Genomic DNA, 18,900 nt, shown 5'->3' with positions numbered 1-18,900 from the left:
GTTGCGGAGCACAGGCTCCGGACGCGCAGGCTCAGCGGCCATGGCTCACGGGCCCAGCCGCTCCGCGGCATGTGGGATCCTCCCAGACCGGGGTGCGAACCCGGTTCCCCTGCATTGGCAGGCGAACGCGCAACCGCTGCGCCACCAGGGAAGCCCCCCCAACTATTTTTGTTCCCTCTACACAGTGTCACCCAACAGCCAGAATGATCTAAAGTCTAAATCTGGTCACTTATCATTCATTCCCTCATTTAAAATCCTTCAGTGGTTTCCCATTGACCTGCACATAAAACTCATATCCTTACCCCATCCCTCAGGGCCCTGCATGGTCTGGTTGCAAGATTGGCTTTCTCTGTTCTTCTAACAGGCCAAGTTCCTCCCTGACTCAGAGTCCTTGCTGTTCCCTCATGATGGAACACTCTTCTGTTCCCATTTTTCATCTGGCTGACATTCTCTTCATCTCAGTTTAAATGCTCTTTTCTCTGAGTTTCTCTGAGTCTCTCTACTAGTTAAATTACTCTGCATATTCCTTCATAGCACTTGCTACAATAGTAATTCAGTGCTTGTGGAACTGTTTGTCCAATGGCTGTCTCTACAAATACCTATTGAGGATAGAAACCCTTCCTGTGGGGTTTGTCTTTGTCTTTCCAGCACTTAACACTGTCCCTGATACATAGTACTAGCTTAATGATTGTGGAGAAATAAATAAAAATAGATGTGTTGCCACCCAGGGATTGGACACTGTGTGGGGTGGTATCTCATTAATTAACGATGTGTTTCTCTCAACAGAGATTATTTTGCAGAAGATGATGGGGAGATGGTACCTAGAACAAGTCATGCAGCAGGTAAGGAGGCTGTGGGCCTGGCTTTGCTAAATTCTTGGCCTCCTGCTGATCATAATTCCCTTAAATTATAGACCCTTTAATTTCACCATGGCATGTAGTATATAATTCCCCACCTTCCCAGAACAGGGCAGTAAATCATAACTGAAATACTTATGTGAACTCTTCATACATTTTTTTTAATTAAAAAAAATTTTTTTAATTTATTTATTTATTTTTCACTGCACTGGGTCTTCATTGCTACGCGCGGGTTTTCTCTAGTTGCGTCAGGCGGGGGCTACTCTTTGTTGTGGTGCACGGGCTTCTCATTGCTGTGGCTTCTCTTGTTGTGGAGCACGGGCTCTAGGCGGATGAGCTTCAGTAGTTGTGGCACACAGGCTTCAGTAGTTGTGGCTTGCGGGCTTAGTTGCTCTGTGGCATGTGGGATCTTCCTAAACCCATGTCCCCTGCATTGGCAGGAAGATTCTTAACCACTGCACCACCAGGGAAGTCCCAACTCTTCATACTTTTAACAGTTCTGTAATTGCAAGTTAAAGTCACTTGTAAAATGATTAAGATAGATTCTTCCACTGAAATGAAATCTCTAATATACCATTAAAATGAGTGTAATAACAATGTCAACCTCATAAATGAGATTAAAAAAGCTCTTAGTACAGAGCTTGTCAAGGAATAAGCACCCAGTAAATATTATTATTATTAATGTATTCATAATAGTATATCATTTCTGCACTAACATTAGCTAAGGGTCTACCTAAATTACAAAACCAAAGTGAAAATAACTCTCTTTTGGGGGCTATTTTTCACAAAACCTTTTAGTCACTTGGTGTTTTACTTACTTTGCTAAGTGAGTTGCTTTTTCACACCAGCCTTGAAGCACAGATTGTTCATATGCACAATGTAGAAAAAAGTTTTTAATTTGAGTGTGTTAAGGACTTTGGAGTCACTTAAAATTAGCCTTTGTAATTGTGTATGTGAAATCTATAAATTCTATGGGCCTACCATACTCATTTTGAGCATCAAGAGTCTCTATTTTGAGTTAAAAATTGAAGGACTAGGGCAAAATAGAAGGGGAATGAAGAAAATGCCTACGATAAGCAAGATATTAGGTTGGGTACGTTCACTGATTATTTCATTTAATCCATATAAATGCTCTGTGAGGTAAGCATTATTATACCCATTTTTACAGAGGCAGTGATGCTCAGCAAAATTAAGAGATTTGCCTAAATTCCCACAATTAGCAAGTGGTCAGGATTCCTATCCAATCTTTTTTTTCTTTAACATTTTCGTTGTGTCCATATCCAATCTTCAAAGGCTCTTATCTTTCTACCATATCCTATGAATCTAACTGTAATGTATTGTTGTTTTATCAAATTTTTTTCCATTTAATTGCCTATTTAATTTCACCTAAATGTGGAAAAAAGCATTTTTTTCTAACTTATTTTAATTAAAACATTTGCATTTACTTAGAAATATCAAGTTATCAACAAAACCATTACTATTACTACTATTATTATTATTAATTTGCAATCACAGTGTGGTATACAATTAACAGAGCAACAGTAGTTATTTTGAACAAGCTGAATCAAAGACAATTGAAAATGGGAAAAACCCCAACTCTATCTGTAAGTAATTTGTGCTGTGTACCAATAAAAACTGCTTTAAATTTCTGTGCTAATTTAAACCCCTGTACTCTATCAGGCAAGGTTAGTGGCTATTGAAAATACCACCAAGGGGCTTCCCTGGTGGCACAGTGGTTGAGAGTCTGCCTGCCGATGTAGGGGACGCGGGTTCGTGCCCCTGTCCGGGAAGATCCCACATGCCGCAGACCGGCTAGGCCCGTGAGCCATAGCCGCTGAGACTGCGCGTCCAGAGCCTGTGCTCCGCAACGGGAGAGGCCACAACAGTGAGAGGCCCAAGTACCGCAAAAAAAAAAAAAAAAAAAAAACAACCATTAAGGATAGGGCTATCTAAAGACACACTTGATAGTATGTTATTTTTACAAACATGGAAAGACACTGTACAGTGTCCAGTTTAAAAACAAATCATATAAATCATATGGCCTTACATTCCCCCCCCCTTTTTTTTCTTTAAAATTGGTTATGTAATGAGTAGTTAAATACTTCTAGACAAGAAAAAACCTGCTCTGGAACCACACTGTTTATCATCATTATTTTTTTTAAATCTTCATCTTCTTCATATTTCTCTTTTTCATCATCATCTTGACCCTTTTGTCTTTCTTCTTTCTCTTTCTTTCTTTCTTTTTTTTTAAACAGGGAATGCTCTTCTTTTTTTTTGGCCGTGTCCTGTGGCTTGTGGGATCTTAGTTCCCTGACCAGGGATTGAACCCCGGCAATGAGCATTTAAAAAAAAATTCTGAGAAGTTGATTGAAGCATCTGGGGACTTTTTCTTGCATTCCTTCTGGAAAGTTTGTAGAAAGAAAGAGAAAGAGGGAAGGAGGGAGGGAGGCATATATTCTCCCATCCCATAGGTTGCCCTTTCATTCTATTGATGGTTTCCTTTGCTGAACAGAAGCTTTTTAGTTTGATGTAGTCCCACTTGTTTATTTTTCCTTTTGTTGCCTTTGCTTTTGGTGCCCATGCATATATGGTCCATTAATTTCCGACAAAGGAGATAAGAATATACAAGGGAGGAAGGAAGGAAAGAGAAAAGAGAAAGGGGGAAAAAAGAAAAGAAAAGGAAAAGACAGAAAAAGAGCATATTATGGTATTTTTCTTCTTGGCCCTTTCAGATCGCCTTTGCCCATGTGTCTATGTCTAGTTAACTTTTCCTCAGTGGGGCACAGAGTCACCTAGAGCCCATTTCACTCTCACTTGCACTGACACTGTCTGTGGATCTCAGTGTGTTGCTATGCCTGTCATTCTTTCTGATAAAAAAAAATTGTTCAGTAATAAAGGTGCATTGCTTCTTACTGTCAGCCAAGAAAGATGTATTTTTCTATGTCTTCTGCCTGAGTCTACAACCCCAAGCCCACCTCAATCGGAGGTCATTTGCATACCATGATTGAAGGAAGCCCTGATTTCTTATTCTTTCACAGTGTTACTTCTCCAAGGCAGGCCTAGGGTGAGTAGCAGCTTAGTCTTCACTAGCTTCTCCCAGGGCAGTGCTTCCTTTGGTTAATGGAAAGACTGTGTCTCTTCCCCTTTGCCTGTTTTTCCCTGACTCTCAGGCCTGTTACAATCCCCTTCCCTGCTAAAATAACACAGTATTAGCATACTGCTAGGAAGGTTGAACGGAAGGAATGTGGGATTGGTTCTGCCACTTTTTGCAATCCAATCTTGGGCAAGCAAACTTGCTGAACCTTTATTTACTCATTAGTTAAATCACATCAGTCTATTTCACTGGTTGCAGTAACTGTAAATGAAATTATTCCTATACAATAACCTAAAAGATCCTCTGTAGAGATATTTTGTAGAAATACTTCTTAGCTAGTAGTTTGATTTTTTATTTCAAATAAAGCTATTTCAGTTATCTTTGGTCATGTGACACACCACTCTAAAACTGAGTGGCTTAAATACGTATAGCTGATTCAGTTTGTTATACAACAGCAACTAACACAGCAATGTTAAGCAATTATACTCCAATAAAGATGTTAAAAATAAATAAATAAATAAATAAATAAATAAATAAATAAATAAAACTTAGTGGCTTAAAACAGGGGTCAGCAAACTGCAGCCCATAGGCCCAATTGCCAGTATTTGTAAACAAAGTTTTATAAAAGCACAGTCATGCTCATTCACTAACATATTTTCTGCATCTTTGAGCTATCAGGTCAGAGTTGAGTAGCTGTGACAGAGTTGATGCCCATGAGCCTAAAATATTTACTGTCTGGCCCTTTAAGAAAAAGTTTTCCCACTCAAGGCTTAAAACAACAATGTTTTATTATTTCTCACAATCCTGGATGTTAGCAAACTGGGCATTTCTTCTGTTGGTCTCACTTGGGATCACTCAAATAATCTGACAGCTTTTTTTAAATGTCTTTATTGGAGTATAATTGCTTTACAATGGCGTGTTAGCTTCTGCTGTATAACGAAGTGAGTCACCTATACGTATACATATATCCCCATATCCCCTCCCTCTTGAGCCTCCCTCCCACCCTCCCTATCCCACCCCTCTATGTGGTCACAAAACACCGCGCTGATCTCCCTGTGCTATGCGGCTGCTTCCCACTAGCTATCTATTTTACACTTGGTAGTGTATATATGTCCATGCCACTCTCTCACTTCGTCCCAGCTTCCCCTTCCCCCGCCCCCGTGTCCTCAAGTCCATTCTCTACGTCTGTGTCTTTATTCCTGCCCTGCCCCTAGCTTCATCAGTACCGTTTTTTTAGATTCCATACATATGCGTTAGCATATGGTGTTTGTTTTTCTCTTTCTGACTTACTTCAATCTGTATGACAGACTCTAGGTCCATCCACCTCATTACAAATAACTCAGTTTTGTTCCTTTTTATGGCTGAGTAATATTCCATTGTATATATGTGCCACATCTTCTTTATCCATTCATCTGTCAATGGACATTTAGGTTGCTTCCATGTCCTGGCTATTGTAAATAGTGCTGCAATGAACATTGTGGTACATGTGTCTTTTTGAATTATGGTTTTCTCAGTGTATATGCCCTGTAGTGGGATTGCTGGATCATATGGTAGTTCTATTTTTAGTTTTTTAAGGGCCCTCCATACCTTTCTCCACAGTGGCTCTATCAATTTACATTCCCACCAACAGTGCAAGAGGGTTCCCTTTTCTCCATACCCTCTCCAGCGTTTATTGTTTCTACAATCTGACAGCTTGACTAGGACTGAGGGTCTGAGACAGCCTTTCTCAAGTGTCTGGCAGTGGTGACTGGCATCTTCATTCCCCCTGTACTTGGCCTTTCCTCCCCCTGGAAGGTAGTCTGGGATTCTTCACAGCAAGGTGGTCTTGGGGTTTTAGGAAGGCAAGGACAGAAATTCAAGGCCTCTCAAGGCCTAGTCTCCTGAAGGCACCCAACAGCAGCATTTTCATCACATTCTCTAGGTCAAGGCAAGTCACTAAGCCAACCCAGATTCAAGGGGTAGAGAAATAGACCCCACTTCTTAATGGCAGGAGAAGGAACATCACATGACAAAGGCGTGTGGACATAACCTAGTGGGCTGTGCTGGGGACCACTAGTAATATGAGCTACCACAGGCTACTGTATGTGAACTCTCTGTGGCCTAGAATTGGTTCATATTTTGCAGAAACCAAATTCTGCTGGAACATGCAGGTTGGGATGATCATAATGCCACTATTTTATAAAATTTTCTGTTGTTCTGTTTCACTGGCAGCTTTTCTTAGTGACACCAAAGATCGAGGCCCTCCAGCGCAGTCACAGACCTGGAGAAGTGGTGAGAAGGTCCCCTTTGGGCATTCCTTGAGGGCATTTGAAAGACCCCTTCAGGTGCAGACCCAGGCTCTTCGAGACTTTGAGAGGGTAAGTCACATGGGTGGATAATTGTTATCCCAGTTAGAAGGAGTATCAGGGGATAGTGGTGTCTTATAAAAATATGACCCATAGTTTAGCTTGGATTATGGGTATTCTTATCAAAATGTTGTCTCTTTCAGTAGCATTTATCCCAATAAACTTATGCACTGTTAGCTATATGCTGAGCACTGTGGTTCATGGGCAATTGCCTGTACCACTATTTCTGTCTTAACATTTTTACCCCTGGTTTACGTCTCAGATAAATTTAGGAAGTTTAAATGACACCTCGAGAATCTGTAGGTGGGCCATAGTGAGCCCAGGAGACCTCGTCAGTCGGCTGGCATTATATGCTCTGCTGCTGGCTTGGACCACTCTGGATATCTGGATACCGTCTGCAGCATGAGGTGGCTCAGCCAAAGCCATTGGCTTCTCAACAACAATCTGGCATTGTTGCTTGAAACTCCTGATTTAACTCTTGAAGTGCTCTGCATCTTGATAGGTTTATCCTTAGATTTGGCCAAATTACTGACAATGTAATACAGGCCCCCAGCTCCCTGTGCCCTGGTTTGATCCAAGGAAGTCTGCACAATAGAACCTATCTACTGGAACCTACCTACTGGAACCTATCTACCGCCTGGAAAGAGCACCCAGGATTTCTTACATCCCTGTGTGCTAAAAAAGGAAACAGCTCTTTGGTGCCCCCTGGGGGTTGCCCAGGAATCAGGACACACATGAATACTGTGTAAAAATGCCTTGAGGTGTGTGGGTTTCTTTCATTCTTGAATTGATTGCTTTTGTTATATAAAATAAAAATTCCATTTTCAAAAAAAGGTTAATAAAGTAGTGTTGACATGCGTTTACCCTGTCTTCTTTCAATTTGTAAGTAGAAATGTTTCACTAGGACCTAATCCCACCAGACATTCCTGTGAACAAAGAATATGTTCCATATAATGTGTGCCTGAGAATCTAAACAGCCTCCTCTTGGTTTTTGTGCTTAGCGTTGTCATGGCCACCATTTTTAAAAAAAAAAAAAGACAAAGAGTTTGCAGGAATATTAAGTGGTTTTGAAGACTAACCCTCTGAACAGCTGTGGTGCCGGTGGTAGGAGTGGGGGCAGTACCACCCACTCCCTTCCTCTTTTCCGCCTTTTGCATCTACTGCAGTGCAGAAAGGGTGAGCAGAGCTGCGGCACTCCCCAAAGCTGTGAGGGTGCTCTCTGAAAGGCAGTCTGCCTGCATGTTCCTTTTGGTGGAGAGATGATTTGGATCATAGAAATGAAGGGTGTCACCTCCACTGATCAGATGAATGCCCAGGTGCTGTGGGAGAGGGAAAATAATGGGCTGAGCTGGGTGATGAGCAGGGGTCAGCTGACTTTCAACTGTGGAGTCCTAAGTCTTTTTCTCTGAGCAATAAGGTCTAAATATCGCTGGTTAGTCCTTACTCCTCAATGCTGGGAACCGCTGACAGAAACCAAGGTAGGATGCAGAGAAAAGGCCAATAAGAGATATTTTACATGTCTCTCCCCTATGTGTCAAGCAATATATAAATAACAATGAGGCTACAGCACATGCATTTGTCAGAATGGTCATTGTCAGTAAACCAAGCTGTGACCTGCTCACAGGTCTGTTCATTCTTACATCCATTCATCCATCCATTCATTCTGTAGACTTTGAATGATAGCACCTGCTGTATGAAGAATCTCCATGAAAGGATTTGAAAATCAGAGGAAATATTAGTTAGAAAAAAAAATGTAGGAGGGAGAGTGACATTCCAATGTCCCACCCTAAAAACTGGGAAAACACTAAATAACATGATATTTTCTCTAAAGTTTAAATCATGCATTCAGTAGCCTTGGGATAAAGGATGAGATCTGTACTCGGAAAGGGGAAAGGGACATATTAAAGGTTTGTGCCAGAGAAACGTTGGCTCCTCCAGGGCATGAAGCAGATGTCAAAGAGATACAGGCCTGGGCTGGGCAGCCAGGAATCCATCTGTCTTAGTCCATTCAGGCTACTATAACTCAGACTGGGTAGCTTATAAACAACAGAAATGTATTTCTCACAGTCCTGGAGGCTGGAAGTCCAAGATCAGGGCACTACTAGCACGGTTACCTTCTGGTGAAGGCCCTCTTACTGGTTCATAGCTGATGCCTTTTCACTATGTTCTTACATAGCAGAAGGGGCTAGGGATCTCTCTGAAGCTTCTTTTATAAGACATGAAACCCAAAGGCCCATCTCCTAATACAGTACCATCATCTTTGAGGATTAGGATTTCAACATATGAATGGGGGCGGGGGGACACATTCAGACCATGGCACCATCCTTACTTCACTTATCCCTGCAACAAATACTTGATCACTTCAAATAAGATGCTATTCCTATCCTTAGTAATAGTCTATTGGGAAGTACAGACATTGCATTACTTACAATATAAGGTGTCCTTATGGTAAAGATAAGGACAGTGTACTCTGAGATCTTGAGAGAGAATGTTTAATTTTATTAAAGGACAGAGAAGGGCCTCCTACAAGAGGACGCCTCTCATGGGGCTGCACATTGAGTGAGGTCTTCAAAGTTGAGTTAGATTTTACCAGTTAGAGAACGAGATTATAATATTCCGGACAAAGGGGAAATTTGGGTGAAAGGAAGAGAAGTATGTTCATGTATAGATCTGATAAGAGACTGGGCTAGAGCGATGCTATGGTCTGAATGTTTGTGTTCCCTCAAAATTCATGTGTTGAGATACTAACCCCTAAAGGTGATGGCATTGGGCGGTGGGGCCTTTGGATGGTGCTTAAGTCATGAGGGTGGAGCCCTCATGGATGAGATTAGTGCCTTATGAAAGAGGTTCCAGAGAGATTCCTAGCCCCTTCCACCATGGAGGATACAAGAATTCTGTGACCCAGAAGAGAACCCTCACCTGACCAGGCTGGCACCATGATCTTTGACTTCCACCCTCCAGAACTGTGAGAAATAAACTTCAGTTGTTTATAAGCTACCCAGTCTGTGATATTTTCTTAAAGCAGCCTGAACAGACTTAGTCAAGGGAGGTAAGGAGGGAGACTTAGAACGAGGAAAGAAGTCATATTAAAGATACTTAATCAGTAAAAATTAATTGATCAGTTAATGTGATTGCTTCTGAAATATTTGTTGATGTAGGAAATTCTAGGGAAAAGAGCCTTTGATTCCAGAGTAAGTGATAATAGACTAAAAATGTAAATACTGGCACATTATGGAAAATACATCATTGGTCAATTAACAAGTGAAAGTGACAGCATCTTTCTTCACTATATTGGTGCAGGAGGAAGGGGAAAAGGGCACAGAGCTTTGAAGATATAGTTTTCTTTCCTTTTCTTTTCTTGCATTCTGTATCCCCGACCAACAGTATGAGTGGGGTTAGAGAAGGATAGGTGGGGGAAGGGGTCAGAAATAGTGACACAGATGAGCCTACCTAACTTTACACTGGTAGAAGTAAATTAATAGGTATTGTTTCCCATGATAAAAGAGTTTTGCTTAGTATGTATGCTTCATTTGTACTTTTTGAATGAGTGAATGATTTAATTAATTTTTAAACCTTGTCAGCTTTGTTTTAAAGGCATGTCCCCCCACCCCCCGAAGATACATTGATGGAGTGATCTCTGTTCTTTCCAGAACTATAGACTTGAGAAGTGGATTAAGTGCTTCTCATAAATTGCCTTATTTTGTTTTTATAAACCTGCATGAAATAAGCCTCACTGTTCCTATTTTCAAGTGAGGGAACCAGAACTCATAGAGATTGTGACTTTTTCAGGATCATGGAGTTTAGGTACCATGATTACAAATCCTGACAGGTTGTTGGGTCATTTTACATGGTCATATGTCAAATGGCTATAGTCATATGTTGAGAAAAATTCTTTCCTATATGTTTTCTCACTGATCACAGCACCCACCTCACCTCCAGCATCTCTGGGGTGAGCGAGACTAGAGCAGCACATAGATAACACTAGCTAGCGTGTGTTGATCACTTTCTGTGTCAAGTAGTGTGCTAAGTATGTGCAGTATCATCTCATTTAATGCTAATGGAAACCCTGTGAAGAAAGCATGATTATTACACCAGTTTACAAATCAGGAAGTAAAGGCACAAAGAGTAACAAAGGAACTTACCAAGCATCTCATAAAGTGCTGAGAATACTCGTCATTTTTGTGACCTAAAATAGTACTTTCTATGTTGGTGGTAATAAAAGTGCTGACTCATATAGGCCTGGAATCATGAGCTCCTCCTATTTAGATGGGCACAGAGTGCAGTTCTATCTTCCCTAGGTAAACTGTAAATCCACTTTTATCTCCCAGTATTCTCCATCACATGCTTTCTATTCCATTAATTCTGATCTGCTTGCAATTCAAAGTTGTTTCATACTTCCAAGCCTTTGTTCTGGCTGTTCCCGCTGCCTAGAATAATTTTTCTCTCCTCTTCTTTACCTGGTTAAAGCCTACTCATCCTTCAAGTTTCAGTTCAAGTCCAGTTTTTTGTTTATTTGTTTTTCTTTTTAGGATGCCTCCCCTCATTCTCCAGTCTCAAAATATATACCCAGACTCTAGGCAATTCAGAGGCGGAAAGCCTCTTGTTCACCTTTTTCTAGTCTCTAGAACCTAGCATAATGCTGATACATAGTAAGTGCTCAGTAGATGTTCATCAATTAAACTAAATTTGTTGAAAAGTGTTGAAGATTAGGTGTTATATTGGATTTGTATTCCCCCTGGCCTCTACTTCAGTATTCACTGAGTATATTCACAGTAAGTAAAATGATTCTAAAGAGGGTATTGGTATATTAATTAAATGGTTAGGATAGGAAACTGAGAAGTCAGGAAAAATACATTTATTTTTAGAAGTCCAATGAGCTATCCATTGTACTACAGAGCCAGGTGGGGAAAGTACATTTATTTTTAATGGTGAGTTTAAAGGGAAATAACTGTCTACCTAAACTGGGATCATAAAATTATAAATGTAAAGTAAGAGAAAGAAAGCAGAGACCTTTTGAAATATTTGACAGGATTTATTAAGAAGATCATAATAGTAGCTAATAATAATATTTATTGAGTGTTTATTAAACACTAGGCACTTTTTAGACATTTAACACATTTTATTTCAGCTCCTTTTCAGTTCATTTTCCTAACTTATGAGATAGATATTAGATATTATATTACATCCATTATATGAGTGAAGAGACCAAGACTCAAAGAACTTGATGAAAGCTATTACAGGTATAAAGTGGCAGAGCCAAGATAATTCCAAGAGTCAAGGTTCTTGGGGAAATGAGAGGACCATTCAGAGAAGGAGAGGTGACATGAGTGCAATGTGTGCAATTTGGTTCTATGCAGAGAATCAAAATGGCAAATGCTATATATAGAAAAGCCATGGAAAGGGTAGGGGTCTGTGGCTTTAAGGTCTAGAGGAGGCATCCACTGCCCTCCCCTGTTTACACATTTTCTAATAATGTTGTCTTTAACATGAAAATGCCAAAAAGACCAGCTGCAGTGTTTGCTTAATTATAGTCTGAAGCTAGCTTTTCTGGGCAGTCTGAATCCAACCACAGTGAGTCAGCCTGTTGAGGCCCCACCCATCCTGGCAAATTTTTCCACTTGGGTCTTGAAGTCTGGGGGGGTGGGGTGCGGGGAGTGAGTCCTAAAAGGGACTTTTCTACCTTTATGGAGATCTGAGTTATCACAGCCTGGGTTTCCTGTTCTAGTGTACGTGAGTCTGGGTCGTGTCACTTCTGCCTTTAGGTCCAGCCATTTCAAGTGCTTCTTGAGTTTCTCTTTAATTACAGCCTTGGAAAATGAAATCTACTGGTGAAGTACATTTTCTTTCTTTTTTTTTTTTTTGAAAATGGCATTTATGTTCCTCAAACCACAGTGCCCCAAGCATACTGGTTTTGGTTTCACTAGTGTCTTGAGACTTTCAAAAAGTTATAAGATGAGAAGGGAAGGGGGGATAAATCTGAAACTTTCAGCGATCATAAGCACAGGATTTTTTCTTTCTTGTTAAACATGACTTTTCAGAGGGATTCCACACAGTCATTCTACAGAACTTTGGCAACATTTTCATTCCTAAGCAACACTGCCAAAAATAGGCATCAAATCAATCACATTTTTCTTAAGAACTGTGAATAAAAGGAATGATTCTGAGTGCTGTAGAGGATGCAGAGATGTATATGAGTTACCATTCTCAGAGAGCATACACTCTGATTAGGGACATAAGAAATTTAAATTGCACGAAATTTAATTTAAATAACATCTAAGGCACCAGTGGAAGAGATCACAAGATTAGAGTAATTGCCAATCAAATGTATGTCTTTAAAACCTAGATGTTAGGACAAAACATTTTTTCTAATTTGTATTCATACGTATAGGTAAACTTTACAAAGTTATAAATATTGGCTCACATTTGGTTACACAATTAACAAAGTAACTTTATCAAAAAGAATGAAATTACAAAAATTGAACAACCCTGAAAGTTCTGGAAGGTATGGTTACCAACACAGAAAAGAGCAATCACTTCCACAGAGAAAATGGCACTTGAATGAGAATAATCCTTCTTATTTTTTGTTATCTCCTCTCTGTGTCCTCATTAGAACTTGTTGTCTTCTCCTCTTCACTGTATGAAGAGAAGCTCTGCTTTCTTCCTATGGACTTGAGGAATTTCCATTCCAATGATAAAATTTTTAAATAACAAAAATAATGATATCAATTAATATTTATTGAGTGCTACAGTGTGCAGACCTCTGTGAATGCACCTGAATTGCATTATCTTATTCAGTTCTGAAAACAGTCTTTTGAGGTTGGTACAACCATTATTTTCATTTGTACAGGGAGGGACACTGAAGCTAGGAAAAGACTAGTGATTGCTAGAAAGTGCTAGAGCTGGGATTTTAACAGAAGTGTACCGATTGCAGAACCTGAACTCTTAGCCACAATTTCATTATGCCTCTCTATGTACAGCTGCTCCCCTTATTCATTTGTTTGTTCATCTACTCAGTATATGCGTACAATGTATGTGCCAGGCCTGTTCTACCTTTTACATGCACAGTGATCAAGTATGAAAAGGTGTGTGTTGAGGGATGAATGTTCCAGTGTTTTTATACTAATAAAATATTAGAAACAATCTATTATTCATCAAGGCAAGGATTGATTATTTCAGCCATGGTACACATACAACAGAGCATCACAGAGCAATGTACTGACTTGGAAGGATGTCTGTAATAATAATAACAAATTTAAGATTGAACAACAGAACAACGACAATTTGAATATTACATAAAATAAGATCTCTTTTAAAAAATTTTATTTTTACGCAATTTTTAAAGATTACTTTCCATTTCCATTATTAAAAATATTGGCTATTTGTTATACAGCACATCCTTGAGCCTATCTTACACCCAACAGTTTGTACCTTCACTCCCCCACCCCTATACTGCCCCTCCCTCCCCACTGGTAACCACTAGTTTGTTCTCTATGTCTTGTGAGTCTGCTTCTTTTATGTTATATTCACTAGTTTGTTGTGTTTTTTAGATCCCACATATAAGCGATATCATAGTATTTATAAGATCTCATTTTTGAGGGAGAAAAACTAGAAATGTCTGGAAGGATATACACCAAAATATTTAAAGTGATTAGGTCTGGGTGATAGGATTAGCCATGATTTTTACCTTCTTTATAACTTTTTGTATTATCTGAATTTTTAATAATGTGCATTCCTTTTATTTATCTAATCATTCAACAAATATTTCTGAAGTGCTTACTGTATACAACATAATGTCTTAAGCACTGCACATAACAATAATGGATAGGCAAACATAGTTCCTGCCCTCATGGAGTTTACAGATTAGCCAATTACAACAGAATGTAATCATTACAATGCTGTGGAGGCACTCAGGAGGGGCCCTTACCCAGACTTTAGGGTCAGATGGACTTCCTTTAGTGGGTAATATCTAATTCAAATCCGTACAGGCTAGTTGGAGACAGTGAAGTCAGAACTGAATGGAAATTGAAGAGGAATGACTTTCCAGGCTGACACTGCTACCCATGAAAAGTCCTGGAGGCAGCAGAGAGCAAGTTCAGCAACAGGAGGCTTTTTGTCATGGCTGGAGCACTAGAGTATAGAATGGGGTTCAAGCTGGTTTTATCTCCCTCTACCACCTGCTACTCTCGGTCAAAGCCTTATTGTTACTGCCATGGTTATTCATGGTATCACTGTGAACTCAGCTCTTATGCCTAGACAAAGTCCTAATTGTGCCTTTGAAATCACCTTCTTTCCTAGAGAAGGATGGAGAAAGAATTAATGAAAATCTAGAAAAATAGGTGAGGCCATAAATTGACACGTTCCCTCTGAATACTAAAAGCTCAGCAAATAATCTCACTGGATCGAACCAGTTGTAAACAAACAACATCAGGTCCTGCTCTTGTTGGTCGGGCCAAACCGTAGGAGAATCTAGTTTGGAGCCTAGGAATCCTTGGGAGCTCCCAGCATCAGTGCAGCTCAACTGTCGTTTTGCCATGGAACTCATTTAACTGTCTCTGACAGTGCTATTTCTGGCTGGGCCATTTATTTTTGGTGACCCGGGAAGTTGTTATTTGTTTTGTTTTGTTTTTATATAGTTCGTAGTGCTCCAAAATATGATGATGACAACACCCTGTTATTCCAGGATCATTGGGGGTGGTGTGGGTGTGTATCTATGGTGGGGAAAGCCGCAGGAACATCACTGGAACCCCTGCCATTTATCTACACGATGACGCTGCCTAAGACAGGGTTTATTTATTGACCTGATATAATAGCTCTGTTGTTAGCTGTCTTGCCATCAGGCCACTTATCTCAAGAAAAGGCTGTGTAGAGGATGGGTATCAGTATGCTTCTGAGTTTAAGGGGAAAAAATTGAATGATATTGTTAACATTTTAGCATTTAAAAGACTGAAACTTCAGGGATTATGTTGAAATTTCAGAAACAGAGTTTCAGAAGAAAGATTTGTTTATTGTGCAACCCAAAAGAAAAAAAGCCAGATGTTTGTAGAGTTCTCAGTCTGCTTTCTGAGGCAGGAATCAACAGCTGACTTCTGGAACACTGGACAGAAACCCTGTGTGGAGGTGAAAGGGTTGATGAGTGGAAGACCAAGTTGATTGACTTCGATTGACATTTTCCTTATTAGAATGTTCTGCAGAAGTTATGCATATTCTTCAGGGCAGCCTAATGAGTAGGTTTTTCCTGTCAAAATATAGGGTGGATCATGTTTTCTTTCTGTTTTATTTAAGGATTGTAACAAAACTTTAACTTTTGATAGAACATAGTAATCTATGAGTATTTAGTATTGAGGGCCACTTGAAGTATACTTTATCTAGCCTTTATGTTAGGGCCCCATAATCTAAGTAGGATTAATATACATTTAGAAATGGTCAGTTCTAAACCATTTGCTTTTAACTGAATTGAACTGAATTGAACTTGAATTGAATCTTTATCCTAAAAAAATCCTTTGTAAAAGGCAAAGGACTGGACATGTTACTTCTCCCAGCTTTGGTTTCTTTCTTCTTTTTTAAATAACAGCTTTCTTGAAATGTAATTTACATACCATAAAATTCACCCTTTTAAAGTGTACAATTCCATGTTTTTTGTATGTTCAATGAGTTGTGCAACAATTACCACTATCTAGTTCCAGGACATTTTCATCACCCCCCAAAACCCATCATACCCATTAGTAGTCATTTCCTGTTCCCTCCTCCTCCAGGCCCTGGAAACCACTCATCTAATTTCCCTATGGATTTGTCTAGTCTGAAAATTTCATATAAATAGAATCATGTAATATATGACTTTTTGTGCCTGGCTTATTTCACATTATATAATGTTTTCAAGGTTCATTCGTGTTGTAGCATGTGTCAGTACTTCATTTCTTTTTATGACTGAGTAGTATTCCATTATATGGATATGCTGAACTTTGTGTATTCAGTCTTCTGTTTTTGGATATTTGGGATGTTTCTGCTTTTTGACTATGCGAATGGTGCTTCTGTTTTGTGTGGACATATGTATCACTTCTCTCGGGTGTATACCTAGGAGTGGAATTGCTAGGTCATATAGTAACCCTATGTTTAATCTTTTGAGGACTAGCTTTGGTTTAGTCACCTTGAAAATGGAGAAAACTATGTTTTATACAGGTTCAGGTGGTCAGATCCTCTGAGGTCACAAGCAATATTATTTATAATGAAGGATACTTTTTGAAAAGATGCAGGGACCTGAGGTAGAATTGGAAGTACCTTATTAGTCACAGGGGAATCCTAGGTTCACAGGGGTCATCTAGTGTCATGATTAAGGCCCTGATGAGTATGAAATATGGGTCAGACTGCTGGAAGTAGTCTGTAGTCTGTGCTCCTCCACTTTCTAGCTAAACAAATCAGCTAACTTCCTGTTGTCTTACTTTCCTGGAGTATAAAATGGGGATAATAATATCCAATCCACTTACTTCACAGTGTTGTAATGAAGATAAAATGAAATAATACATATTTGGAAGTGCTTTGTATATTGTCAAATCCTATACAAGTGATTGTTGTTGTGAAGATAGTGTAATTATATCTAATTAATTTTGTAATACAAGTCAAAGTCATTCAAAACAACCAGTAATCAAACTTTTGTTTTTCTCCAACTTAGATTTTATCAGAAAAGCATAGGGACTCCCAGACACATAGATGTATTACAAATAAAATATTTATATGTGAAACAAACCATCCTCCTCCTTCTCCTTGCCTCATCCCTTTGTGTCTATCCCTGCCGTCTAATCCAAAACAAGTAGGGTTCCTGGGTGCTAAAGAGCAGGAAGCACTCTCCAGGCATTGGTGTGATTTTCCCACAGGTCTGTTTTGAAAATGTAACAGTTAGCAAAGTCTGTTGAGTGTCATCCTTAGGTCCCCAGTTGTTGTTGCTGCTTTTGTCTTGGAATATCATGTCCTTTATGCTCACTTATCTCCTCTTCCTCTTCCTGCGCAAGGCAACCAGAGCACTCAGTCTGAACAGGTAGACTCCCACTACCTTTTAGGGCTCTACCATAAGACAGCTGGTGGGGTGCTCTGAGATCTTTCAAAAAGTGACAGCTCTCTCATTGGTGCTGCCTTTGGTAATATCGTTTCTATGAGAAAATATGTTTTCAAACATAGAATCTCAGGATGGCTAAAGACCTTAAAAGTTCTCCAGAACTAACTCCTAGTGGATGTGTGAAGATTCTTAACAATATCCCTGACAAGTGGTTCTTTAGTTTCAGTTGATTCCTTTTTGTGGCAGGAAATTTACTCTCTCATAATGTAAGTGCTAAGTAAATATTTGATGTATGAATGTATGGATGGAGTGTGGCAATAAGGTCATTACATCCAACTCTACTAGAGAATTTATTCTTATATTTAATTGAAAGCTGCCTTCCTGTAATTCCTAGTTTCATTCCATTTAAAATAGTTTTTTTTAAATAATAAACTATTTCACAGACAAGAACATACAAAGAACAATAAAACACTTGTCCATGTATCCAATATCTAAATTATTTTTTTAAAGATTTTTTTTGATTTGGACCATTTTTTTAAAGTCCTTATTGAATTTGTTACAATATTGCTTCTGTTTTATGTTTTTTTGGTTTTTTGGCCACAAGGCATGTGGGATCCTAGCTCTCTGACCAGGAATTGAACCCACACCGCCTGCATTGGAAGGCGAAGTCTTAACCACTGGATGGCCAGGGAAGTCCCCCCAATATCTAAATTTTAACACATATTATTTTCACTCTATTTGCCTCATATTGAAAAATAAAAGTTCACATTATAGACGCAATTGCAACACTCTTAATAGCCTACCCCAATCCGACATCCTGACTCCTTTCCTACAGTTAATTACTATTAAGTGTTTTTCCGAAAGTCACACAATTAGAAAATAGCAGAGCTGAGATTTGAACCCAGATCTCCTTGGTTCAAAAGCTATTGCCCTTTCCACAATTCTGTGCTATCCCACCTAGATAAATATGTATAATAGTGATAATATTTATTGCCAATTTGTAAGTGGATAGTAAAATGTCAAGGGCTGCTTAAAACACTATTCTCCTGTTCCTCTGCTTACCATATTAAGTTATTTAAGAATATTTTTATTTTCATGAAATGTAAAATTATGAATTATCACAGGTATCAAATTAGTGGAATTAAGTTGCAAAAGTTTCATTATATTTGAAAAGAATATGTGAATTAAAATGATTAATCATTTTTAGTGGAGTGGAACTGTATTTTTAGGAGAGGGATTGGTAAGAGATTAATATGTTTTCAAGCATTTCCATTGTAAGAACTGTCTGGGGGGGTCTGAATATGATTAAGAAAATTGAGGCTGAGTTTTTTTGTTTTGTTTTGTTTTGTTTTTTTTGCGGTACGCGGGCCTCTCACTGTTGTGGCCTCTCCCGTTGCAGAGCACAGTCTCTGGACGTGCAGGTTCAGCGGCCATGGCTCACGGGCCCAGCCGCTCCGCGACATGTGGGTGGGGGGTCTGAATATGATTAAGAAAATTGAGGCTGAGTTTTTTTGTTTTGTTTTGTTTTTTTTGCGGTACGCGGGCCTCTCACTGTTG

General features: G+C 39.3%; 1 protein-coding gene across 1 annotated transcript in view; it reads left to right on the top strand.

Moving 5' to 3' along the window:
- The window catches only part of PDE4DIP (phosphodiesterase 4D interacting protein), a 232,836-nt gene that overhangs the window by 45,203 nt on the left and 168,733 nt on the right, over positions 1-18,900 (top strand). The window contains exons 2-3 of the mRNA XM_028488945.2: positions 787-842; positions 6,163-6,308. Coding sequence (XP_028344746.1) covers positions 787-842; positions 6,163-6,308 — 202 coding nt within the window. The remainder of the gene's footprint in view (positions 1-786; positions 843-6,162; positions 6,309-18,900) is intronic.

The sequence above is a fragment of the Physeter macrocephalus genome, chromosome 4 (assembly GCF_002837175.3).
Source record: "Physeter macrocephalus isolate SW-GA chromosome 4, ASM283717v5, whole genome shotgun sequence".
NCBI classification, from domain to species: Eukaryota; Metazoa; Chordata; class Mammalia; order Artiodactyla; family Physeteridae; genus Physeter; species Physeter macrocephalus.
This window is presented reverse-complemented; position numbering and strand designations above follow the sequence as displayed.